Below are 27,373 nucleotides of genomic sequence, written 5' to 3'. Positions count from 1 at the left end.
CTTATTATCTCTTCTTTTTCCATCAAGCGACACGATCACCCATTTCCGTATGAAGTACTTTTTGTCCAAACATTTTCACATCCCTCAACTGAAGAGGAACATCACAATTCGAACATTCCAAAAGTTCTTTCAACTCGTTCGCAATCTTACAATCAAGAGTCAAAAAAGTAGTCACGTTACCCGCGCGACCAAAACGTCCTGTCCGCCCGACACGATGTATATAATCCTCTATAGTATCAGGTGTATCATAATTAATAATGTGTGTTATAGTTGGGACATCAAGACCACGGCTTGCTAAGTCAGTCGCCACTAAAATATCAATCTCATCGCTACGGAAAGACGTTATAACGTCATTACGATAGTCTTGTGGGTACCCAGAATGCAACGCAGCTGCGTGAAACTGTTCACCATGTAAAAATTCAGTGACGTCATCAACTTTATCTTTTGACGACGTGAAAACCAGAACGGGCGGGTACGGAATTTGACGTAAAACGTCTAATAACACTTCACGTTTCTGGTACGTATGTAGGAAACGTACGTCTTGCTGGATGTTACGTGGGACAGAATTTTTGATACCGCAACAGACGTAGATTGGATGTATGACCGCGGATCGTGCGATTCTTTCTAATGATTCGGGAAGAGTCGCTGACCACAAGCTTGTACGGATATCATCATGGTTGGAGTTGATTGTCACCTGAGAATCAACAAAAAAACAAAGGCTAAAAAGCGCGCAACACATCCCTATTTCAGGCACAGAAGGAACTTCTTTTTCTAGTGATGAGTTATTTTAGTCTGGTGGAATTTAGTTTTTACCTTAAAAAATATCATATGGCTGTTATATGACTTTTTTAAGAGTCTTTTTTGTGGGGCCAGCTACAGCTTGGTTCGTCTCTCGAATTATTCGGATAAATTTTTACTTGATTGTTGAGCGAAATTTTGGATTGCTACTCGTAAATGCGGTATAAGATATCGGAAATATATTAAGCACAAACTTGAGACAACTCGAACACGCACTGGAAACACTAATTTGCTCGATTTATTGAAATCTCGAGTTATGAAGTAAGGTTTGGCATAGCTAACTGAAGGGATAAGAAAGAATTAATGAGACATAAGAGTATTCTTAGGTTCTAAATAAACAGGGGGGGGTCGAATAAACCGGGGGGGGGGTTCGAAGATTTTCGAGATTTTAATAAACGGGAGGCGCCTAATTGCCGGGGGGTTGGAAATTGTACTTCTGAAAACCCAAAAATAAGGTAAATATAGGCTAAAATCAGGCTATTTAGAGAATAAATAGGGGCCTTTTCTTTGACAGCTGAAAATATTCTTAAAATTTAATAAACGGGGAAGGGGGTCCTAATAAGGCCCGGAGGTTCGAAAATTAACAAGCTGGGTCCGTTTATTTGGAACCTAAGATAATAAGGGTTAGGCTTCTGCTCATCCTCTAGCGAAAACAATTTCTTATAGGAAGTATATCTATAGAAGTCTGCGATTCAGATTAAATAAGGGTTCGAGTTCTTGAGACTGCAGTGTAATATTGAGTAGACGAACCTTTGCAACGATTTGTCTCAATTGTTCCTCCATTCCCATATCAAGTATCCGATCGCATTCATCAATCACAAAATATCTCACTCCATCAAGATTCAACACGTTCCTTGAACATAGGTCTAAGAGACGACCTGGAGTTGCTATAACAACTACATGTTGATCAATATTGAGTCGTGTAACGTCATCATGTACTGGTGTTCCACCACAGAGTCCTATTATTTTTTGCTTCACAATCTTTTCGATGTTAGCGTATTGCTGGTTGGCATTCGGGATTTGAGATTCGTATGCATATCCGACATTATTGGCCATATTAGACATTTGCTGCTGATAAGATGGGCGTTGAGGCAGTGTGTAGGGTGGGTGTGGGCGTCGAGGCGGTGTGTAGGGCGGGTGTTGATTATAATTCGGAGTGTTTATAGGTTGTTGAATAAATTGTGACCGTGGCGGGTGAAAATTCCATTGATTCGGTAACGCCCTTCCACCCGTATTATTAAATGGAGGGTGATTCACAGGTGACGAATTATCGACGAAGTGCGAGGGACCTGGAGTCGAATGCCCGTTTCTTTGTGAATGTCCATAGTTGGTTGATGATTGCACGAAAATATTAGAAGCTGATAATAATTCTCGTGTGATGGCTAATACTTGGTTCACCAACTCTCTTGTTGGTACAATGATGAGACATAATGGCTGACTTGCTTGTTGATTTCGTTGTGCTTGGTGATGAATATTGTTTTGGCGTTTCCATAGAAACGAACATAATGGCAGCAAGTAGCCGTATGTTTTCCCGGTGCCTGTAGCACTAAGACATATGATGTCACGTTGATGTTGTAAACAACCTATATGGAACGAGGAAAGATTTTACAAATGAAAGTTTTTGTTTATTGGGCTTTGATTAGGACTAGAAAGGGAGAAAACAAAAAAATGCGGAGCCACTGGATGTAGGGTTACACTAAATGAGGTGAAAAAACCAAGAGATCACACCCTTTACCAAAATGAAAGAAACCACTGGCTCCACTCATTTTGTCTGTCGGGGAAATGTCTGTCGGGGAAACGTCTGTCGGGGAAACGTCTGTCGGGGAAACGTCTGTCGGGGAAACGTCAGGTCACCAAACTGAAAGTTTTATTGGGCTTTTCCAGAAATAGTCCGTGTCCCCCTGTTGAGGATATCGGATATCCAGGGGGTTAACGATTTTTGTTCGAAAGTGGATATCTAGGGGGTTAAATATCTACAAGGGAGCGGATATCCAGGGGGTAAAGTGTCTTTTCACGTAAAAAATACGATATCCAGGGGTAAGCATCTTTATAAGAGGGGATATCCAGGGGGTTGAGCATATTTTTAAGAGTGGATATCCAGGGGGTCTTTATTAATGAAGTAGGATATATAATATCCTCAACAGTGGGGTAAAATTCTTTTCGGGAAAAGCCCATTCCCTTCTGGATTAAAAAGTTTCTCGAGTCATGTTAGGTCTAATATTTGGTCTAAACAGTCTTACCTTCCAACCCAACTATCGAAAGGTTAACTATAGAAAGGGATAATCAGATGGTTTGAGTTCTTCGGCTTGTACAATTGTCCCAAAATCCTGAGAGAAACTTCCAAATATTTTGTCTAACTCTTTTCCAAATTTTCCAAAGTCGAAATATGACAATTTGAAATCTTTCAAAACGGGTTCTAAGATGGTTCTTAAAATATCTCGACTTTGGAAAACATTTGGACAAAAAGATTCGGAGAGTCAAAATATCTCAAACCATCTGACTATCCCATAAGAAACAACTGAACAACATACTTATCGATTGCATTTGAATTGGTGTAGGTTTCGAGATTTTCTTGACACGTTTTAAAAAGATTTTCAACGCTTGTGGAATCTCCATTTCATCGAAACTTGATATCGGGTCAGGTACATTGTCACCTAAAAACAAAGAAAAATGAGGTGGAATAGCTTATATCATTTAGCTCCAAAACTATAGAATTTTTGATATTTTTCTAAGTTACGTAACGTCCACCATTATGGAAGCAAACGTTCGATTTCGCCTTTACAGATTCGAACGTTTGCTTTCATAATGGCATTACTTAACAAAAGACGAAAAAATCTTTTACTGTAAAAGTGAAATGAAGGGTTTATCCAACGTATGTATTGATACATTCCAAAAGTTTGCCTCGACCAAAGATTTGGAGAAAACAGTCTTTTTTATGAGATTTCTTCGTCCGGGAGGTCAACAACAGACTACACCATTCTAATTTGTCTGACATTCCAGAAAGATTCGAATTAAAGTGTGTTTTTAAGGAGGATTTCTCTTTAAGGGGAGCTGAGAATAAGTTGCGATTCGAATGATAGAAATTCGAATTAGAGAGAGTCCGCTGTACCAACATTAGCAAACTACAAAGTAGCTTTTACCTTCGACTTCAATTCCGTGACGACTTCTGACAGCATCAGCAGATATGTTTTGATTGGCTCTTAATGACGTTTGAATTGTACTTGGTTGATTACGTAATGGTACAAAATTTTGCAACATTTTTTGAGATTTTAATTTTGATTATTCTTCTAAGAATGATAAAGAATAAGTAATTTACCAAGTTTCATTTTAGAAAAGATTGATGTATAATATTAATAGCTTAAAATCATTTTTATTAAATTTTCCACCCCTTTGATTTCCAATGACACAAGTTTTTAAACCAGTAATCTTTTCAAGAGACTCCTGATTTCACCAGCAACAGTTACAAAAGTAGAGCATTCGGCTACGGCGCCCAAAGTGGCAGGATAACAATAAAGACTTCCTACTTAGTAAGAAAATAATACTTGATGCCTCTCCAAAGGCAATTTGAGTAATCCACAGAGAAAAAGTAGCACCCTCCCCTACCTTCGGGTCGTCTCAGACCGAAAACAAAAGATTCTCATAAAACTTATTATATTGATCGCAGACAAGTTGAATATACTCAGTCAAAAGACAGACATCTTAAAAGTCAAATCTAAAAAGCACTTATTAAAAAATAAACAAGTTAGAATTAATTCATTATTTGTGATAGTATATGTTCGTATATGTCAAGAAAAGTTACATGATTGGAATAAAACTTATGCATTATAAAAAGAAATCAAATAAATAAAAAGTATTTAAAAGTAAAAAATTAAAAAAGACAAATTCATCCTCCCTAAAATTTAGCCATTAACTCTAAAAAGAAAATTTGATCAGTTGGTTATTTTCAATAGATTTGAAATTTGAAATAATTCATGTTGTTAGAATTTTTATTTTGACATTTTAACATTTTAGATTTGACACTCTATTATTGAGATAAAAAAATTTAAATTTTGGACCCAAACAAATTTAATGATTTTTCTGAAACAAATAAAACATTGCTTCCTTTTTCAACTTAAACGACCGTCTCGCTTTAGGTTTGTTGATACTTTCATCAGCCATTTCTCTTGTAATCTTTTCACCATCCAGAGTCCTAAAGTGCTGGTCCAACACAATCTGCTCATTGACAAGTTCTTTTTTTTCTGAATCCCATACATATTTGAGTGTATATTCATTATCAAGGGATAACATTCTGGCATCATAATGAGCATCTGAGATTAAATAGTACCCTCCTTTCCTCAAATATTTGGAGGTTGATGTTGATACAATACCAGCACAGGCAGATATCAATAAATCAAAACTTTCCTCCACAACTCCTTGTAAATTATGTGTAAAATCACCACAAATGAATTTCAGTTTACAGTCATTGTCATATTCCTTGTTATCATTAAGCCATTGTAAAGTAGAATCATCTTCAAAACAATTTTGTACTTTAGAATCAAAATCGACATAAATCACATCTTTGAAAGTAAGTGATGCAGTGATATGACGATGGCATCCTGGGTAAAATACCATTTCTGGTTGGACCAGTTTTTGTACAGCTCGAAATAATGTTATATGCATTTCATCTCCATTTTTGTAGCTTTTCAAATAGGCTGACAAAGCAGTTGAACTTTTTTTTGGCCTCTTGACAGACACTGAGATTGGTTTTGGAGGTTTAACTATTTTCCTTTTTGAACTTCTTGTTTCCATTTTAGATTATTACAGCCTAGCGTTTATGATAATAACAATTGTATAAAAATATTTCATAAATTTGGTCCAATCCTGAGAACAATCTAACAAGAGTGGGATTTCGAAAATGACCTTATCATACGAAAATAAGTAGACATGTAATTAATACGAACTAAGAAATTTTGTGTTAAAATTAAAACCCTTTTAATTAAAACCAGCCATAGCGTCCTTGAAAAAAGCAAAAAAAATTTGTGTTAATTTTTTGCATAATAATTTCAAGGCTATTTATTGTTATATAATGTCAACTTATTTTTGTGTAATAAAGTACCTACTAAGAAAATAATGACTCAAAAAGATTATAAGGTCATTTTCAATCTTTAAGTTCCTTCAGCATTATTTTAAAATAAAATCTTTAAAATGAGAGCAAATAAGGTCAAAATTCACTGGTGCATTGATTGTTATCTAAACACAGGGCTCGATAGCATTTTTAGAAATCAGAAAACAGGACATTTACTTTATTCGAACTAAATTTTGGGAGATCAAATTTTGCGAGCCAAAAAAGTCGCAAATTTTTTCGGATTTAATTTCGCAAGTCAAGAGTTTCAAAAATTTCGCATGGATTTAGTTTCCCGAATCGAGCAACCCACGCGTTTCCGCGAGTTTTAATTTCGCAAAAAGGGCAAAAAATCTAAATTTAATCTTGCAAAATTTAATCTGATTAAAGTAAATGTTCTGTTTTCTGATTTATGTAAAACGCTAGAACCCTGTGTTATCAAAATTATTATTAAAAAGAACAGGACGTTCATTCAAGAACGTTTACCATAGAATTATTCACGGTCTGTTCCCATATACCTAAAATGAAAGTTTTAATTTGTTCCTCCTCTCAAATAAACTTTGGGTTTAGTAAAGGAAATATGATTTGACAAGCAACCTAAAAAATTATTTTTTTGCCCTCCTGATAACACCCACTATGCCTATTCCCTGACTGATTTTGAGTTAAGTCAAAACTTAGGTAAAATATACTTGTTTTTCTTGTGAAGAAAGAAGCGCTTTGTTGATAGCAAAGCCAAAGAATACAAAAGAACATGATGGGGCAAGATAATTTTGGGCCATGAAAATGGAAATTTATGTCCATCCATGTCTAAAAAGAGACTTTTTGATGGAGTGACTCACGGAAACCACTGAGAAGAAGAACCCACTTTTTGTTTTTATGGCAGATTTTGATAGAAACCTTGCCTGGGGAATACTTCTGTCAATATGTATTTATGTGTCGACTATGTAAGCATTGTACTATGTAAGCAATGTAATGTTGGAATAGAAAAGAGAAAAGAGGTAAGTTTAGCTCAGCCTAAACAAAAATTCAAAATTTCCAAGGCGAGAGAAGAATTGTATGAATTTCCAAGGCAACGGTAATTGAATTAAAAACAGCAAAAAAGAATGGAATTTTCTACGCCTTTTGAAAAAATATACTGTGAAGTCGGGTAGCTTGCATCAGTGGAAGCTAACATGCATAGCCCTCAATTGAATGAGTTGGCTGGTCATCAAAATATATACAAAGCTAAACTGAGTTAAATAAAAACAAATTCTCCTAATCATGAAAGTGGCAGTCTGTGCTTAAATACAGTTAGGCAAGCCATCCAGGATCCTGCCATTCTATAAGCCAGAAAAAACTAAATGACACCTTGTAAACTTAAGTTTCTTACCATTTCCCATCGAAAACAACCAAAAACATCGGCTAGTTCGAAACGCAGGTTCAGGTTTCAGGTTTCAGGTTACAGGTTCAGGTTACAGGTTAAATCTTTTTTATGGAAATTTCAAAAACAAAATATCCCAACATGTAGAGTGGAGCTTTGGGGTTTCGACAATATATAAATTATTCTATAATTGTTAGTAGTCATTGAATTATCATACAAAGTAAAATGTCTGTTTTTATTTTGAAACGCGTTCAATTTACTGATTTAACATTCATTTTACAGACCGGTGTTTCTAATCCTAAGTTCACGCACTGTGGATCCCGGTTAGTGTAAAACGCAGGTCACAGGTCACAGGTCGCAGGTCACAGGTCACAGGTCAGTGATGACAGGTTAACTCTAATCAATGTCATTGCAGAGGAAAATGTTTGGAAAACACAAAGAATTATCAAAAACATAATTCTCAAGCAATTTCATCCATATAAAACCATTTCAAACATCAAAATTTAACCATGTGCTTTTATCGATCTTTCGCAGTTTGCGCCGTGTATAAAGCAGACCAGAAAATATTTGAAACCATATTATACGTATAACAGGTATATTACATATTGTAATGTTTGTAATGTTATATGATGGTTACATATAATAAAACACATCGCTCTAAAACTACCTTCTCAGAGAACTCACGAGCTTCTGATTGGTGTAATTTTATATCCAGCCATATTGTTATCATCACATTCGGCATGCTGAATATTTTTGGTGTTTTTCTCTTGTAAGACATAATATTTTGTAATTCTGTCAATATTTTTGTCAAAAATTGTCATTAAGTCATTAAAATGACAATTGAATAATTAATTAGTTTCATCCTTCTAAAACCACTCTCTTAGGGACCCCACAAGCTTCTGATTGGTGCCGTTTTATATCCATTCACACTATCTACATCACATTCTGTATTATAAATATTTTTCGTTTTTTTGTCTGTTCTTGCATCATATTTTATGATTCTGTTAATATTTTTGTCAAAAATTGTCATTAAGACATTAAAATAATAACTGAATAATTAATTAGTTCCATCCTTCTAAAACCACTCTCTTAGGGTCCTTGCAAGCTTCTGTTTGGTGCCATATTATATCCATTCACACCATCCACATCACATTCTGTATAATAAATATTTTTCGTGCTTTTGTCTTGCTAGGCATCATATTTTATGATTTTGTCATTATTTTTGTAAGTAAGTGTCACTATGTCAAAATAGGTTGTTATTCTATTCAATTGTCATTTTATAATATCTAAATAGCATGTATTACTTTTTTGTAATTTAATGCGCTATGTATTGATGTTATTGTTATGTATATGTTATGATCTTATTTTTTTTTCCGGTCTGCACTTTGTTGACCTGTGACCTGCGACCTGTGAACTGTGACCTGTGACCTGCGTTTTACACTAACCGCTGTGGATCCCCTGATTGAATCCGATCCGGTTCGGGTCAAAGTCCCAATTTTTGACCAGGTTTTGATATTTTATGTTTTTTTGGGTGTAGATTCCAAAAAAAGTGGTCCGAAGTCCTGAAAAGTTCATGGGAAGGCTCTACAGGGGGGTCAGAACTCGTACCAGACCAGCTTGGAGTCCCCGGTGGGATGGAAAGCAGTGAGACGTTTCTACAACTCGTGAACCACTTGGTACTGACGTACACTATCAGCCAAGTCTAAAAAATACTCTGAGGGGTCCCTATTGAGCTCTGGGCCGAAGCCAAGCTAGCCAAGGAATGACATCGCTGAGAAATATCATCTACGCACACCCTGAAGTTAGCCCAGTGGTACAAGGTGTTGAGTTCACGCACTAGGGATCCCTGGATCGAGTCGGGTCAAGGTCACCTTTAAAATTTTTATCCAGGTTTTGATATTTCATGTTTTTTTGGGTGTAGATTCCGAAAAAATAGGTCCCAAGTCCTGAAAAGTTGACGGAAGGGTGCTACGGGACCGTAAAGGACCTGTATGGGACAGTAAATGACCCCCTCCCCCAGCGCCGGACGTGGTAAGTCTTATGGCTTGAAACTTTCTGGAGACGTCAAGCATATCGAAGGGGGAAAGCATGCCAAATTTCATCACTCCACCGTCACTGGTTGCCTGGCTACGGGCCGCGCAAGGTACGCTGCAGGACGTCCCCGTACGAACGATTGCCGGGCCACCATACGGCGTTTTTAGCCGGTCAATTTTTCTTTTTTATCACCCAGAAATATATACAGAATATACAGAATATACAGAAATATACCAGAAATATATACAGAAGAAAACTGTATACATGTTAGAAAAAAAACTTTTAACATACACAGAAAAGAGAGAAATAAAATTTAAATTATTTATGTAAGAATTTTTTTTATCTGGTCTGCAAACTTCAAGTCGAAATGATATATCTGGTCTGGCAATTATTCCGTTTTAACCTGTAACCTGAAACCTGAACCTGCGTTTCGAACTAGCCGCAAAAACATTGCTACTTCCCAAAGCCGGAGACCAAAACAAATTATCTTCCAAGATTATGGCGCCCTTTTGGATCTATTGTTAAGGCCATCTAAAATGGTGGAAAGAGTTGCGGAAAGACAGAGGCGCCTGCTGCTTTCAGGGTGGTAACGCCAAAACGCCCAATATGATCTTCCAACAGAAGGCGAGTTAGTTGCCGCGCAAGTTACGTCACGCACTCCACCGCAGTGCACAACGAACAATGTTTCAGTGAACATCAATAATTATAAAAATATCTTATGTGGTTAACTTCAGTAAACCTCAAGTGCTTCAATGAAGATGAAGAAGGTAAGAAGATGAAAAATGCGCTGGATAATTTTCACTATAACAGTTTGGTCAATCAGTGCGTCGCAAACAGCGATATTTCGATCGCACGGAAGCGCTTCAAAACACCAGCTTTTTTTGAGTTTTGTCTCTTTTACCCAAACGCTTCAATCTCGCGTAGGCTTAGGGGTCAAGACTAGAACCACCAATACGAGACATTTGCCTGACCGAAAAAAAATCATCATCATCAATTTGTTAATTGTCAGAATTGTTTACTCACTGGAAATACGCAACTTTCTGAAGTTTTGTTTTTTTTCGGTTGTGCTTCATTTTAAAAATAACGAAGATGAAAAGTTACCATCAATCCTGCAAGTAAAAGAAAGTATTCCGACTAGTCTACGAAAAGTGCGCTCGCGCGGCGAATAGAATATCTCGCAAATTAATATATGCATAAAACTGACGAAATCCTTTCTTTTTTATGCTTAGGTGACATCACCATTGATCCTGACTTGACAATGGAGAACCAAATTTGGCAATGCATAATTATTACGAGCGGCCGAGAAAGTTTTTGTGACGCAAAAATTGCCCGATAAAAGAAGCTCTAGAAAAACGCCCACTGAAAATTGAAACTAGGAATTTATTGAATATTTCCCTAATGAAGTATCAAACTTTTTGTTTTCTGTAATTATTGTAAATTCATAATTTTTAAATATTATTTTTTGAAAGTCAAAGGACAATGAAAGCGAATTTAAGCTGATTGGGTGGATATTGGGCGGAAGGGCGTTTTGCACGTTCCGAGATCGGAAATTAAACGATAGTAAAAGACGGGGGCGTCTTAGTATGTAATATTAATTCATTACTTTTTTCTTTTTTTTTCGCGAAAGGAAAATGAATTTTTGATTTTTGAATTTAAAGAAAATATAATATAATATATTTTATCGGCGATCCGAAAAATATCTGCAATCCGATTGGTTAAAAAGAGTACAATATATCTTGTATTTTACATGTAAAAATATAAATTAACGAAAAGATGTTGTTGCATTGTAGCGGTAGCAGCAATCTAACGTCACTTTGTTACATAGTGCCCTGCGTTTTTTTTCAACACAAAAAGTGCATTTTTTGGGTCACCGATAAACCAGTTATCAGACATTTGCTCGTATAATATGGAAATATTTCACTCGTTCCGGATTTTCCGTATATTTTCCTCGCCTAATGGCTCGGAAAATATTGTACGGAAAAATCGCGGAACTCGTAAAATATTTCTCATATTGTACTCGCAAATGTCCGATAACTATTACATATTTGATTGTCAATGCTAAAAGATATTTCTTTACTTTACAAATAATCTGCTGTGTTGCTTCGCCACTTACCCCCGGATTGTTTTAGTAGGCATTTCGGTCACGTAAATAAAAACACGTGTATATGTTGAAGCCGACTGTGGACTGAACAAAATTGCAATTACATAAATTATTGTGGAAGTGAACGCTTTAGACGAATGTTTGGGAAATCAAAAAGACAACTCTTGTGAGAATGTTGAGTTTTGTATATATGGCTGTTTGTGACGCACTGTCAATCATTGCTGAAAGTTTGAAAAAGTTTTTCCAATGCGAAAAAAAAAATTCAGCCAATTAAAAGCACAGTGTGCTTATACTTAGTTTGTTTGCTACATCGTCTAGGCTAAAAAAAGTGAGAAAAGACACAAACGCCATTTTTTAATGAGTGTTGTTATGATTTTTTTGATTAAGGCGGCGTACAGGAACTCGCCAAATGTTCCTAACTAAAATATATCAAGATTACAGGATTTGGAGTGCAGGACGACCCACGGCATGGCCCGAACATGTTTGGGCCGATGTGGTTTTATTTTTTTAAGAACGGTCTGAACATGGCCCGCGCAGACCCGAACATGTTCGGACCAGCTTTTTCGGACCAGCTTTTTCGGAAAGCTTCTACGATCTTATGTGTAATTTATTTCAGGACCTGATGTTTTATATATTTTAATCCATTGTTTAGCAATTGAATTTGAAAATCTTCATTGATATCATTAGGCAGTCATCGAAAAAATGCTCTTTTCGCGTCGCAACAGGTGTTAAAAATGCATGCGGGCGGACGGGCGGTCAAAAACATTCCCGGTTTTTTTTTAATCACGCCAGTAACTCAGGGGCGGGTGGTAACGCGAGCAAAACAATTTTTCGATGGTTGTCAGAGCAATTGGGAAAAAAGCTATACTTTAAAAGAACAAATTGCTTTTCCCAGATTTTTTTCCACATCTCCGCACCGAAAAATCAGCGGAAAATTTGATGCGGGCGGGTGACGCGGATAGAACAATTTTTCGATGACCGCCTTAATTTAATCATTTATTTTTAATTAATAGTCATTCTTAATGTATAATAGACCTTTTCGCCTTTGCGTCCGCCATATTGAATTGTATGCAAAAATACAAGAACGAAAATGCCGTGGTTGGATTTAGTTGGAATGTATGCAAAACATATGCAAGTTTACACAAAGATTAAAAAGACAACAAAGCATCTTATAAATAAATATTATAATCATTAGAACAATAAAAGATGGAATTTCTTAATCCAAAAGGAAATATTTACAAATCAACAAAAGCCTTTTAGGAATTTGTTCTTAAAGACATTGCATATTCTGTTTTCATGCCATTAAGAAACTCCACGAAGACGGAGTACACACATCAAACTTTCAAAACACGCAAACTGAAAGCAGTAATTATGACGTCACACTTTATCAATGTTTTGATTTGATCATTTGGCGGCTCTATTCCCAGGAGAATAATTTGCCGTCAGCCGAATAAGGATTGTTTTTTACCTTCGCGGGTGATTTTTCAGTTTGAGATTCTGTCTAATGTTATGGTCTTTTGAAGTGCTTGTTCTAAGAGATGAGTGAATATAATTGTTTTTAGTTTTCAAGAGAAGCAAATTTAATCTTTCTTCTACAAGATTACACTTTAATATAATGCCAATTATGCATGTAAGTTTTTATTTAATACTTTCTTTTTGCATATGTTTTGCATACTTTCTAAGGGAATTTCACCACGGCAATTCGGCAACCATAATTTTTGCATACAATTCAATATGGCGGACGCAAAGGCGAAAAGGTCTATTATTATCATCAAAACTCTTTTAAATGATACAAAAGTTCAAAACACATGGTCTTTATTTTATTTGTTTCTTCCGCCATGCGCTTCTTCTCACTTGCTTGCTAATAACAAGCCACCAATGTCAATCGAAGAAAAAAATTTTATATGATGTGATGGGGACGAGGATTTTTCTCCAAACTGTGCACTGTACTGATGCAAGTTAGAAGTTACCCGACCTCACGATATGGATTTTCATCGGAATTTCTAATCACCAATATTTTTTTTCCAAGCTGACTGATCATAGAAAAAAACGTCTATATCCAAAACCAGAGGTACTAGAATGAATACATAGTACAGTGGAAGAATGTTGAGCAAATGGTCAAGAAACTGAAACTACCCAATTTTGTTAACAACAAAAAAAGCTAAGATCGTCAAGTAACACACCCCCCACACCCCTTTACAAGATTAGTACAAAGACTCACTACAACCTCTTGAAAAAGCAAGGGTCAGACACCTTGGGAATTTTTGCCCTTTGCCCTGTCCAGAAACAACACATTTTTGCAAATTTTTTTGTGATTTTATCCGCCATTTTGTTGCACTTTCACTTTCACTTTAAAATCATCCTGCTTTCTGTATCCTGTGTCCTGCATATTTAAGCAGAGGTTTGAAGTCGCAATCTCTTTATTTTTGATTGGATGATGAATCTCATTGGTTATTTGCTAGATGATATGGGTGTCGATTGGTTAAACATGTAAATAATAGCTACTTTATCGCTGTAGAGATAAAAGGAGGCTAAAATCGTTTATTGCTGAGGTGGCACTGACAAAGCCCTGACTCAGGCATCGCCATCAAAACATTGGAAAGGAGAATTTAAATTTTTTTTTGTAAATCAGTCCATGTGGATTTGATATATAAAGACGATGAGCTCAAACATTGTAACCGATAGTTCGAAGAATTCTGCAGAAGCAACAGCACTAATCAAGGAGATAATAGCAGCCAATTACAAATCTCAGAAGCCTTCTGTGGCTTATCCTTCCTTTGCACAATCTGGTCTTGAAGCTGCCGTTGTAGCAGGCGAGAAGAGAAGTTTTGATTCTGTTACTATTCCAAGTCATCTTCAAGATCACCAGATTGCTTTGGCTACTACACCAAAACAGGCTCGAAGTGATGAAATTGTTGTTTCATTAAGTAATGTCCATTCATTGAACGAGCAAGGCAGTTCAAATACAACAATTCAAGTTGTCGATGTTGATACAACTGATAATAATATTGTTATAGACCCATCAAAGCAAATAACTCAAATTCATAACAACAACGATATTGGATCAACAGCAGCAATCAACATTGTTGAAGAGGGATCTGATATGACTGGGGATAAAATAACCACTGTTAATATGACAATGCCAAATGTAGATATCCCAAATAATGTCTCTACTGCAGCCGCAAACCAGCAATCATCTCAACAAAGTAACTTTGTCATTACAGAAATTAAACCTCCAGAAAATCAGCAGATTGTCCTGACAGAAGAAGAACTTGCTGAAATGCCAGTCAAAGATTTGAATGCTCTTTTGAGAGGATTGCCAGATGCAGAAGTGATTAAACTGAAACAGCGTAGACGAACAATTAAAAATAGAGGCTATGCACAAACAAGTCGAACGAAAAGAACAACACAAAAAAGCACTTTAGAGGATGAGAAATCTATATTAGAATCAGAACTGCAAAAACTCGCAGATGAGAATGACTTGCTTCGTAAAGAAAGAGATGAAGCTAAAATTAAATTGGAAGCATTTGAAAGATTTGCCGGTATGAGTGGGATAGTTATTGTAACAAATGATAATGCAGCATCAATGCAAGCTAACACCACAACAAATGTAGTGACTCAAATGAAACAAGAAAATAAACAGACAATAATAAACAATCCTACACAACCTATTGATATTTCGTCAACAAACATTGTTAATTTATTAGATAGAAATAGATCTCAAAAATTTAATGTTGCTGGTATAATAAACACTGGAATGGCTCCTGGTCTTGCACCCAGTTTGGTCAAAAAGCCTTAAAAATATCGATTTTTTACTTTTTCTCACATTTTATTATTCTGTAGATACTGAATGTACATATATACCCTAAGATTTATCATTTTTTTTAGTTTTATTTTCTTTACTATTTTACAGCTGATGATTTTTGTTGGTTAAAAGTCACAAAAATTGTAAATTATAGTAATGTACACATTATCTTCATAGTTTCCTCCAGGTTTTCAGGTCCCCCCCATGGGGCCTAAAACCCCCATTTGGTCTTCTCCCTCCACCTACCCTTTTTCTGGGGTCCCCCCATTGGAAGAATGTTTTCGTGACCCAATGATTTGCTATATTTTGCATAATAACTTAAAAAAATAAAAATTTCCTGCAATGAACACACAAATGCTGGAAACATTGACACACCTAATCATCTATTTGAAATATTTTATCTAACTTCTGCAATTTTTACCCCCACTTCCCATAAAATATCCCGAAATTCCCCCATCAAGGTGAAAATATTCACTTCCCCCTCCAGGACAATTTCTCCCTCTATCTTCCTGGGGCTGAGGATCCCATGATCTTTTTTCCCTGGAATTGAAAAAGTTCATTTTTGGTAATATAATTTGGCTTGGAAAAGGAAAAGTACATTACTTTGACTGTAGAAATTTGTCATAGCAGGGTTTGAGAAAAGAGGACGGAAAATGGCCTATTCATCTATTGGAACTAGGTTTGATGAGTAATTATTCAACCAGCAGGACAACAAAATGGCGTCTACAAGTGATGAGATTATGGACGACTTTGTTTTGAATTTTGATACAGAGTTGCCAGAGGAGCTGTTATCGATTGAAAATTTGGAATTAGATGATATGAATCTCGATGAAGATGAAGAAATACAATTTGACATTGAACCAATCATAGTGGATGAGGACATTATCCAGGAGGCAGATGAACTTGAGCCAATTCAGAAATCTCAATCATTTTTACAAGTGACACTGATGTAGCCATTGTAAAATCATATGATGAACTGGTTGAAGATAAGAAAGAGACCAAGGATAAACCTATTTTGCACTGCAAGCATTGCAACAAGCAGTATGTCATCCCTAAATACTTGAAAGATCACGAAGAATCATGTGGTGAGTTTTACTTGATAATTATATATGTATATGTATATATGTCTCAGTTTTTCTGTTCTGCTTTAATTCAATTGCCTGCTCATGCAGTCATGATATGATCGCTTAGTCTGAAGACCGTAGTCTTTGTAATGCAACGTCCCCTAGCATATCAAGAAAAAAAAGAGGATTTTCCTTACCTACTACTACTACTATACTGTGGCTATGTAGCCAAAACTTTGTTTACATTCTTCAATCAAAACTACTCAATAAACTGTACCAGTTTGTTGGATGATACCGTCAACAGCTCTAACTTGGGACAGTCTGACAAAACATGGGACAGCAATTTGGCCATCATTTTACTGAACCTCCAAAGTCATCAAATTAACATAGTCGCAAAATCATAGAAAACAAACTTGTTGTCAACAGAGATTTAACAGTAAGTGAAAATATAGACCAGAAAGTCAACCATACCATGATATGACCACCCATCCCAAGTTAGAGCTGTTGACGGTATTACACAAAATCCTTCCTTTCTTTGTTATTTTTTGGATCAAAATATGATATATTATGTCCCCATATGATCAGATATGATGGCATGTTGAATAATCATGATTTTATTTTTATTTCAGTATCCAAATCAAGCAAGAACCTCACAGAATGGAGGAGAAATATACAACAACAAACATTCAAATTTTTGGAGAATGCTGTTGAAGATGCTTCAAAAGACAGAATATTCAACCTGAAAAAGGAATCAATTATCCATCAGCTCATCAAATATTTGAAATCCAAATTGGAAGAAAAGGACAACACGACAACAATCAATTCTTTCAAACAATTTACTGTATGTATGCTTCAGTGCATACCGGATCACCCTTCTAAAATCGAAAGTTGTACATTCAAATTAGAGGAAGTTTTCAGCAACAAAACCATATGGACACTATGGAGAACATTATTCAAGGACTTTCCAGAGACCAAAGAGCTTAGAATTTTACTCCATTACATACTTCAAAAACTCCATAAAGAGATATGGAATTATCGAAATAATCTTGAGGAAAACAGGCCTGAAACAAAAAAACTTGAGTTAAAACTGACACTTCAGGAAGAAAATATTTTACGGTATGTCGCAGGTTACATTCCATACGTACTCCTGAAAAAGCTTGAAGACAGGAAAGAATCAGACTCAAAAACGGCTTTGTTGTTAGTGCTCCATAGCTGGAGCCAAGAACAAGGTGGCAAGGTCATCCCTTTTCTAGAATACACTCGTGCATGGACTGAAAGAATTAACAGAGGAGGAGCATATGTCATCAATGATGAATTTTACATTTTTATACGCCGTTTGGAGAATGTTATTCGGACAGTTCTCAACAGAAATTTGATGGTGCACTATGCTGGGGAGGATTTGAGACCTTTGATTTATGAGAAAATGGACAAGAGTAGTCTTGTGAGAATGTCATGGGACTCCCTGACGAAAGATTTAAATGATTCTCTCTCCAACTATTTAAGGAAGGCTGTCTTCAAAATATGGACCAATGTTCGTGCTAACGCATTCATCAAGGCTTGGGTTACTATTATTAAACTTAAAAAGAACAGTAAAACAAATATTGACGATAAGGGAAAACCAGCACAGAGAAAACAGCTTTCAGGATAGAATTGGGTTGATAGTTTGTCAGGTTAATAAAATGGTACAGATTTTTTGTAATTAAGGTTCCTCATAATTTTGCTGAAATCAAAATGCTCTTTTACAAAATGCTCTTTTTTAGTTCAATAGATTATTCTGAATAAGAAATATGATGAATTCTGTGTAAGAAGTGGCAAAAAAACCATGAGGATTTTAATGCATAAATTTTGTTATCATTTTCTGAACACTGTAGACTTGACGCTTATGTTTATGTTTTTAAAATTCAATCAAAGTACTTCATTCAATTATATATTTTTGCACTCAAGACAAAATGTTTCAGGTTCTATCCCGAACTGCTGTTTTCTTTTGTTGTTTTTTTTCTTCAAATTTAGTTTAGAGTAACCATTTTCACTATTAGCAGAGTGATTTTTTAATTTGTGACATTTACTGTTTTAACGTACACCTCTTGTGGTAAGGACATAAAAGTTTGTGGACCTTTTGAAATTTTGTGAGAAGTTTCAAATTCTTATGTTTGTTTTGTTGTTTGTTATACAAAACAACGAAGCTGTGTATTTAGTACTTTTTCTAAATTGCAAAAAACCCAATTATCAAAATTTCCAGACGAACATTTTGATGTTTTATAGCCCTGCAATACATTTGTCAATCATTTTTGAGAAAACTGATTGGATAATTGATGTCACGTGGCCGGTTAATATTTCCCAGTTATGACCAGTAGTAGTGACCAGTTATGAAATTGACATCTTTAGAATGTTAATTTTTACGATGTAGAACAATAGAATACACTTGTTAATTACTTTTATTAAATAAATTTTTGCATGGCTATAAATGGATTATTAACCTCAGTAAGCCTGTCTCTCTGGAAAATATTCACCTCGGCACACGTGCCCTCGATTAATAATCCATAAAAACTGATTTTATATACTAGTACATTCAGTTTTTCATGATATCTCATATTTTTGTAATATTTACATGTGCTTGTCAAATCTTTACTTTATTTACTTTATTGTCAAAAATGAAAACGACATCATTTATAGACAAGAGTAACAATATTTCTGTCTTTTTTATTTTTCATCTGGATCTTTCAACTTACAAATATACACATTCAAAATCATAATATACCCAGTGAATACTTCAAATTTTCGAAAAATTTTGATAAATTCTTGTTGCCAGTTGCTTTTTAATTATACTTTAGCTTAAAATTCAAATACTGGGGTTATTTCGAGACAATGAAGTATGAATATTGTGCACGCTTTTCATAAGCATTCTTTTGACAAGCTATTTGTAGGGACCCCTTTGTTTTTTGGGTAAAAGAAACCACCTATTTCCATTTATTTACATAATTAACTTGAAATATCACCCCCTCCTTGATAAGGATTGCAAAGGAAACATGCTGGGAACGAAATAGATTTGAAGTTAAAGTTTGCTAAAGCCACTTTGCAAGCACAGGAAATCATAACTAGTAACAGACAAATTTGATAATCATCTTCTCTTCAACCTGTTTTGTTTTTGAAAATGTCAAACAGAACTGGTGGTTAATTTTGTTTCTAAAAATAAAAATAAAATCTTATAATCAGAATAAAATTAAAAACAATTTTTTTTCCAAAAAATAGACAAAAACACAGGACAATTATATGAAACAAATGTCCTGCATTCGTGTTCTATTTTTTGTTTATCTTACTCCCTAATGAAAATATACAATAAAAGCTATATTACAAAAATACTTATTATCGGATGATCTCTGTGTACACATTTTTTTTATAAGCAAGCAACTCCATTTTTAGGGTCAGGCCTGGAGTTGCTAAGGATTTTTTGAAATCCAGACCCAAAGTTGCTTGTAAGGTTGCTTAAAAATTTTCAACATTTTTGCATTTTACAACAATTTTTTCAATTTTGAATGGGCAGTAGAGGCAATTTTCGAAGATTTTCAAGTCTTTCTTTAAAAGTTGTGTCAAAGTCATTTTTTATTGCTGAGGAAAAAATATGCTAATTAGGATTTAAGGCCTCAGGGTTGCTAAGCAAGTTGCTTATTTTTTGGGCCATTTTGAGGCCTGAGCCCTTGGCAACTCGGTTGCTTATAAAAAAATGTGTATTTTTTGTATGTGAAAGCAAAAAAATATCTTGATGGTGCTATTCATAGTTTGCTAGTCTCTTAATTAATGGTTCGAAATGTTCCTGAAAACACTGAAAATTCTTATACATATATAAGTCTAATGAAAAATAAAAACAAAATGGCTGACAAAGTACAAGAATTAAGGCAATGAAATAAGCATTAAAAGAGACTGAAACAAAAGATAGAAATGGCAAATTGCCCTAAAAGATCAATTATATATTGATTTTAAGCAAGAAAAATTAACATTTTAATTTTTTCCTTTGATTACGTGCAATTAAAAAGTCATTTTGCTAAATTTCCAAATAGACCATCATCATCGTCATCTTTTTTCTTCTTCCTTTGTTCGGTTTTTGGACGTTTTGGCAGAGGTGTCATGTCATGAATGTTAATCTGAGGTTTTTGTTTTACTTTATTCCTACCAGAACTGTTACCACGCATGACAAGAATGGCTTGATCCTTCGCAGTTATCAGTTTTCCTTCACTTGATCCATATTGACCTAGGCTAGGATTGTCACAACCACCAAGTCTTGCTCTTTGCTTACCTTCAAGAAAGTAGTATATCTTTCAATATTTTGAGATAATTATATGAGTGTAAGGGACTCAAAGTGTCAAAAATGAGAACAATCAATAACAGCCCTCGTTAGATTTGTTTCAAAGCAATTCCAGGTGTTGAAAAATAAGAGCGGTGAGTCTCAACGAAAGTTTACTGTTTTGAGGAGAATGTGTTTACTCACCAAAATGTTCTTCAATTGGATCTTGATTAAAGCGGTCGGTCAAAACGAATTCTATTCCCGGTTCTTTGAGAAGTATCGGAATCAATCTGATTGTAGAATGAACTAAACAAGTAGAGAAATTATGTTATCAGTAACGTAATTTCATGCAATAGATTGTTATTCAGGAAGGGGAATAAGATGAATCATTGTCCACCAGGAAAATCAGAGGGTTTCTTGAGTCTGCTTACGTTTTGTATTTCAACAAAAAGAACTCGTTTCGATTGACAAAAGTTTTATATAAATATAAATACCAGTAATTCGTAATCCAGTTAGAGTTTGAGGGGAAAGGCACATTCTTAATTTTCTTTTATCGTCAACATCAGGAATTGCTTTTATTTCTGCTTGCCAATCGTTCAAGAATTTGAGAAAGTTTGTCTCCAACCACTGCAAAATAAAGAATAGAAATAATTATCAAAGGTGTGAAAAGGTCTTGTTGATACTCTTTAGATACCGTATAACGAGCCCTTTATCTTACTATATTATCATATAAATATATTCTTACATCCAAACGTCCATCTGGTTTTAAAGGGTTAGGTTTTTTGAACGGCTTCAAGTTTTCTTTGTTCGTGTGAATTCCTGCCACTGTAGATTTGACGTTCATGATGTCAAAAAATTCGTCTATTTTAAGGAATAGTTTTCTGGTCGAGACAGTAACATCAGGGTTGTGCTGTTCCATGGCATCAGCAACTGATTTGCTTAAAACCTAAAACAAGAGACATGTGTTTAAGCTAGGGATCAATAGTAGAGACAGTTTAATTACAACTGAATATTAAAACGTTTTGTGTGAAAAGTTTTGTCTAAAATTCTAAAATCAAATTTTTATGGCTCCTCAAAAATACGTACTTGAGCCGCCAAGGCAACATTCATCCTGGCTCTTGGTGTCAAACGCACATGTTCAACAGTCAGTTTAGTTTGATGAAATCCAGGTGCATCACGATCTATACCAACGTCGTATTCCAAAAGTCCAATGACATGCTGCCAGCTAATCTCTTTCCCATCAAGCTTAAATGTAAAATAAAACAAAGTCATTCTCAATTTCAGCCTCATTGTATGGGTCGGTTTGCGTAAAAGTGGACATGAAAAAGGGTTAAAAAATTTTTTTTCTGTTGTTTGAATTTTTTATTGTAATGACGTTTTTTCTTTACCTTATGGATTTAAGTTTCATATTCCGAAGCAGTCCTACGTGATTCTGATCTGAAAGAAAATGGCGGCTACTTCAATGTTGAAGGCACCCAAAAAATTGTCCCGTACGTAACAATCATTAAAATTTACTATAATTTTTTTCTAAAAAGCCTGGAATACCCTTTATTGATATTTTCCACTCCTACTACATGGTTGCCATCAATTTTCAATAAAATGTTACACATAGAAAGAATCATAAGCAAAAAATTTTCAACATATTTATGATTTTTTTAACGGAAAATCCTATTCTACCCCATATTAACTATGATTAACTCTAAAATAGAAGTGCATGAAAAACCTAAACTGATTAAATTATAGTTACAGCTATATATGAGGAGAAAAAAACAATAAAACACTGTAAGGTCAAGTAATCCTCGGTATAAAATAGCATCTTTAAAGCCACTGGGGGTGACAAAAAATGTCCCGTACGTAACAAAATTTTTAAAAATTGCTTGGAAGTCTGAAACTTTTCCAACAAAACAAGCAGTTTCACAGAACAAGAATTTTTGTTGGTGTGGTAAAGTGTAAGCTTTGTCCCAGATGTTTTTTCTTTTGCCCACTCCAAGTACTTAAACTCTTTTTTACATGTTTTAATTTTGGCGTGCAATTCTTCCAATTTGTTTTGACTATTTGGACTGTCACCTCTGAAAGATCTTTGATTGTTTAATTAATATTGGGTAAAGTTTTTTTATACATGATAGTTTAAACTCAGGTTCATGCAGGTCATGCATAAGCCTCTGGCTTCGGCTTAATAATATTTTCTGGAACATAGCGCCAGAATTGAGCATATGAAATTTCCTTGTCATAATTTTCCGCATCAAACTTATGCCATAGAGTTTTTATTGATGACTCTGTATCGCAGATTTTTATGACTTTTCTTTTCATCGAGAACAACAACAGAATTAATGTCCTGATTCATGAAATTTATGACCTTCTCGTGAAGAAAAGATCGGGTGTCTTCTTTGGCTTTGAGCCTACTTTCCACCTTATCAAGACGTAAAGCGGACTGACTTCTAATGGAGGATTGCTCAAGGCTAATCTTTGTAGGGCGCGTCTTTTTCCATGAGGTGATACACTGTTTATGACTAATGTATCAAGGTTTACAGATTCTGGGGTTGCAGACTGACTGGTTTCATTCTCATTGCTTGCCTACTGTCTTTTAAGCCTTCTGTTCTTGTTGTATGTAAGCTTAACTTTAATTTTTAAAGTGTCCTGTTCTTTTCTCATGTTTTCAGAATTTCGCTTTCTCTTTTTCTTGCCAATTAGTTTATTTCTTTGTAAAATTGATAACTCAGATGCTTGTCCCTCACTTTATCTTTTTCTGGCCTGTTGTAATCTCTTACTCGCTCTTCCCTTCTTGCAATACTCCTCTTTTGCCTCATCATTTTTAAGTCGTTGTTTTTTCTGCTTTTCCCTGATCTTCTCTATCCTTCCTCTTTTCATCTCTTTAAATACTTCACCTCCCAATGAATCTTTCATACACTGCCGATGCTCTCTTACTCGTTGATTGACTGGTTTCATTATTATCTTGTTTTATTCTACTTTAAAAAACAAACATAAGATCTATCATAATTTGCTTATGTTAGCAATCTAGCCTCAAATGAATGTTACTATTGCTGATAATCATAAGTTTTTTGTTGTTACGTACGGGACAAACTTTCAAAATACTACATACACTCTCTCACATCTCTAGACTCTATATATCATGAAAAAGGGTCACCTAAAATTTCAAACCAATAACTTATAAAGTCAGAGAAACAGCTAGAGAAAAAACTAAAAGGGTTTCAGTGAAATCTCAGGTTACGTTTAGTGGGTCACACTATAGATATAGATTGGACTCTGTATTGCGACCTTTTGAATTGTATCACTCCCTCACAGCTATCAATGACCCTCTCAATCACTCAACTGACTGAAAAAAGTTGTCTTGAAGGTAGGTGATTGATAACAGCCATCATTATGTTCAATAAAATTGGAAGTAAACACTAAAATATAGTTTAAGAAACAGCTGTGTATTTAATAGAAATTTGTTGTTACGTACAGGACAAAGTTACGTACGGGACAAATTTTATTTCTAAGCAGTTTTTTGGAAAAACGATGTAGACCCAGAGAATTTAGCAATCATTTTTAGAGAGGGATCTGGAAAACTTACAAAAAACTGAAAAAAAACAAATTTTAAACCAAACTTTCAGCGAGATATGCCCAATTTTATAGGTGTTACGTACGGGACATTCACGCAGAACCATCTCCAATTAGGCTCAAATCAGTTAAAATATCTTTTTTTCTATGGTTTTTACAGCAAATTTTAAATTTTAGTTATGATCCACAGATATCAATTAAGAAATCTATGTAAATTATTTGTCATAATGGTTTCACAAAAGATTATACCAGTTCATTCAACCAAACTGTTACGTACGGGACATAAAAGCTCAACCGTGAAGTAAAATCTCTGCCCATTTCTCCCACTAGCACTTATAAATAAAAACAAGGCAAAAAAATTTACTTCAACCTATCCTTCATTGGATGATCCAACAAAAGATGCCACACAACACAAGGATTATGTTACAATTAAAGCTTTAAAATTAGAATTTTCTCAAAACCGTCCCGTACGTAACGCAAAATGTCCCGTACGTAACGCGATATTTCCAGATTGGTACAAATTCTGGTGAAAAAATTTTACAGTGAGATTTGGTATATTAACAGTAACATATAAAAACAAAAAACCAACAAATTGAAGCACTCTTATAATCCCTGTGAGTTAAACCGTCTCCATGTCCACTTTTACGCAAACCGACCTATGATAGTACCTTTCTTAATTTTGATCCAGTGATTATAAGGTATTTCGATTTAGACAACAAAACAGAGGGGGAAAACACTAATGAGTTTTTATTGAAACATACTAAATGATATTCTTACAAAGAGTTCTCTGGTATTTTGATGAGCATGTGAATTTGCTACACAATTTCGTGTAGTTTTGATTAAGTGAGGAACGTCACAAATAAAATAAATTCGACGAGTTGGGTCGAACTTATTGATCGTCGAGTAAACAACCCCATCAATAATGTTTTCCTTTCTTTTGTGGTAGTTGTAAAACTTCCTGTTTGGTGAAGCCCCATCACTGACAACAAACCACACCTAGAAATATGAAAAGTCTCCACATTTACAAACCAATTCTACTAAAAAGACACCAAAAAGGTTTCATCAGATAATGATTGTCAAATCAAAAAAAATTCCATTCAATTTAATTCAATTGAAGACATTATAAAAGTAATAAGCAAGCAGGAAAGGTAAAACTTAAAACGAATTTACCAAAAGACTTGAAATAATATAAACAGTATACAAGCAGTATGATACCTTGAAGTCAAGGAATTCTAAAATTCGGATGGCTTCCCAAATGATATGATACAGTTCATATCCCTTGACACCAGCTCCTGCAAAATAGGCGACAGGGTAATTGAGATGAAAGTTAATGGCACGGACCATTAGAGTGAGTACGTGAGTAGCAATAGGAGGATGCTCGTCTTGGTTAGTTACACGGCGATCAAAACAGGTTATCTCATTATTGATATCTCCAAGATCACAAAATCCAACAATCTTGCCAGAATTCTTACTGTAGACAATACCAGATTTTATCTTCATTTCGTCATGCACAAGACCAACATGCAAATGTTGCTGGTTCTCTGTTAATCGGAGTAGATTCTCTAATACATCATGGTTGAACCCAGTGTTATGGGTAGTGAAGTTGACGTATTTATCCAAGGTTTTTTTGGATGGCAGGACCAAAAAGCCAGAATTTCGTAGATGCTCATATGTTCCAGAAGATTTAAGGTAAATGGATATGCACCATCGAAGCATCACAGGGTGCCATCTCATAGTCCGTTTGTTTTCCAATGACACCTGCTTTTTCTGTTGTTCCCAAAGCAAGTGGATAGGACTGTCCTCATCAAAAGGTGAATCATTTGTTGAAACTACGTTGTTGCATATTTCTGTATAAAGACAGAAAGCATTAAATATCATGATATGTCGACCATTAGAATGTCTAAATGAGGAATCTTGTTGTGAAAATCTTGTTCATGTTAGAGAAAGTGTAACCCAAAATACCCCGCATTTAGTAAAGACTTCGTTTTGTGAAATAATTCAGTTAGATGCTAAACTTACTAACCTATTTGACAAGGTTAGTCAAAAGTTGAATATTTTTGGGTAAAAGCGAAGAAAATTGAAACTTTTATCAATAAACTTTTTTTAAAACATAAAAACCAAGAATTCCTTTTCAACAAACCTTTCAATAGATTGTTCTCTACAGCACATCCTTCACTTTCAACCAATTGACTAACAAAGGTTCTCATGGACTCAAGGCTACGCTTCAATGATTTGATCTTTTTTTGTTGATTAGTTGCCTTTATCATCAAAAAATCTTTAGTTAGATGTTTGTTTGCAGTGAATTTGGATGGTACTTCTGGACTCATTGAGCGCCGATAAACAGTATTATGCAAATACTGGCGGTATTTTATGCATGGCTGGCACCTCATAGCATCATTCCTCACCATCAACTCACAATCTTTGACACGTATCGTTGTGAGGTCATCCACACCTGATAAGTTATCATTTTCAATTCTAGCCCTAATATTGCCTTGCTTGTCCTTAAAAGAACTTTCTTTTGGATCAACTTTTTCATTAATAAGTTTCTCAAAGTCATCATTTCCCTGACAAAGTTTGCACTTACTTAGCGTTTCAAAAATTAACAAGGCATTTTCCAAATCAATTACCTCAGGTAGACATTTTAAAATGTTATGATCCTTTTTAATCAAGTACTTTCCATGGTATAAATTCCATCTGCCATCGATCTCCACTTCCACTCTGAACCCGATCACAAAACCGGTATCAATGAAAGCAAAAGTGTAAGTAGGATCCCCAAACTTGCTCAGATCCACTAAATTGCATTGTTTTGCGGCTTCAGCTAGCGAAGAAATATTTGTGTTAGAAGGATTTCCGATCACTTTTGATTCTTTCGTAATTTTTGTTATTTTGAATCCCTTATGGCGCACTGTTGGCAAATTACAAATATTACATGCAGTATCTGAGTGAGCTTGGAAAATTGGTAGAGAGTCAGAAGTAGAATGCTTGGACTTTGTCGCATTATCCAATTTCTTCCGACAGGTGTCACATAAATTAGGTGGGTGGATTCCCGATACATCTTCCTTTATGTTACAATCAAAAAGTTGTTGAATTGTTGTTTCATATACTAATGCTGATTTTGGCTTGTAGGGCTTGTCACGCTTGATGACAATCTTGTTTCCACAGGTTCGACATATTTCATCTAACTTGGAAAGGTGTTTCCTAAAAGAAACATAACTTTAATGATTTGACTATAATATTTCAAAGAACAAAGACTTTATACAACACAATGCA

At 35.0% G+C, this 27,373-nt stretch overlaps 3 protein-coding genes across 3 annotated transcripts; 2 read left to right on the top strand and 1 right to left on the bottom strand.

Moving 5' to 3' along the window:
- LOC136813413 (probable ATP-dependent RNA helicase DDX41) lies at window positions 1-4,085 on the bottom strand. Its single transcript, XM_067069934.1, has 4 exons — window positions 3,939-4,085; window positions 3,330-3,452; window positions 1,549-2,381; window positions 1-694 (listed from the first exon to the last, which is right to left on the bottom strand). The coding sequence occupies exons 1-4, from the start codon at window positions 4,054-4,056 to the stop codon at window positions 23-25; spliced, it is 1,746 nt and encodes a 581-aa protein (XP_066926035.1). The 5' UTR covers window positions 4,057-4,085; the 3' UTR covers window positions 1-22.
- Window positions 4,086-13,921: 9,836 nt separating this feature from the next.
- Window positions 13,922-15,360, top strand: LOC136813412 (uncharacterized). The gene has a single exon (XM_067069933.1). It carries the CDS (start codon window positions 14,054-14,056, stop codon window positions 15,191-15,193), a length of 1,140 nt encoding a protein of 379 aa, XP_066926034.1. The 5' UTR covers window positions 13,922-14,053; the 3' UTR covers window positions 15,194-15,360.
- Window positions 15,361-15,915: 555 nt separating this feature from the next.
- Window positions 15,916-17,970, top strand: LOC136813338 (uncharacterized). Its single transcript, XM_067069850.1, has 3 exons — window positions 15,916-15,928; window positions 16,117-16,284; window positions 16,893-17,970. The coding sequence occupies exons 1-3, from the start codon at window positions 15,916-15,918 to the stop codon at window positions 17,909-17,911; spliced, it is 1,200 nt and encodes a 399-aa protein (XP_066925951.1). The 3' UTR covers window positions 17,912-17,970.
- The last annotated feature ends 9,403 nt before the right edge of the window (window positions 17,971-27,373 follow it).

Source organism: Clytia hemisphaerica, unplaced genomic scaffold (assembly GCF_902728285.1).
Source record: "Clytia hemisphaerica strain Z4C2 unplaced genomic scaffold, Clytia hemisphaerica genome assembly, whole genome shotgun sequence".
Taxonomy (NCBI): domain Eukaryota; kingdom Metazoa; phylum Cnidaria; class Hydrozoa; order Leptothecata; family Clytiidae; genus Clytia; species Clytia hemisphaerica.
The sequence above is the reverse complement of the archived record's forward strand: the minus strand, read 5'-3'. Positions and strand labels throughout refer to the sequence as shown.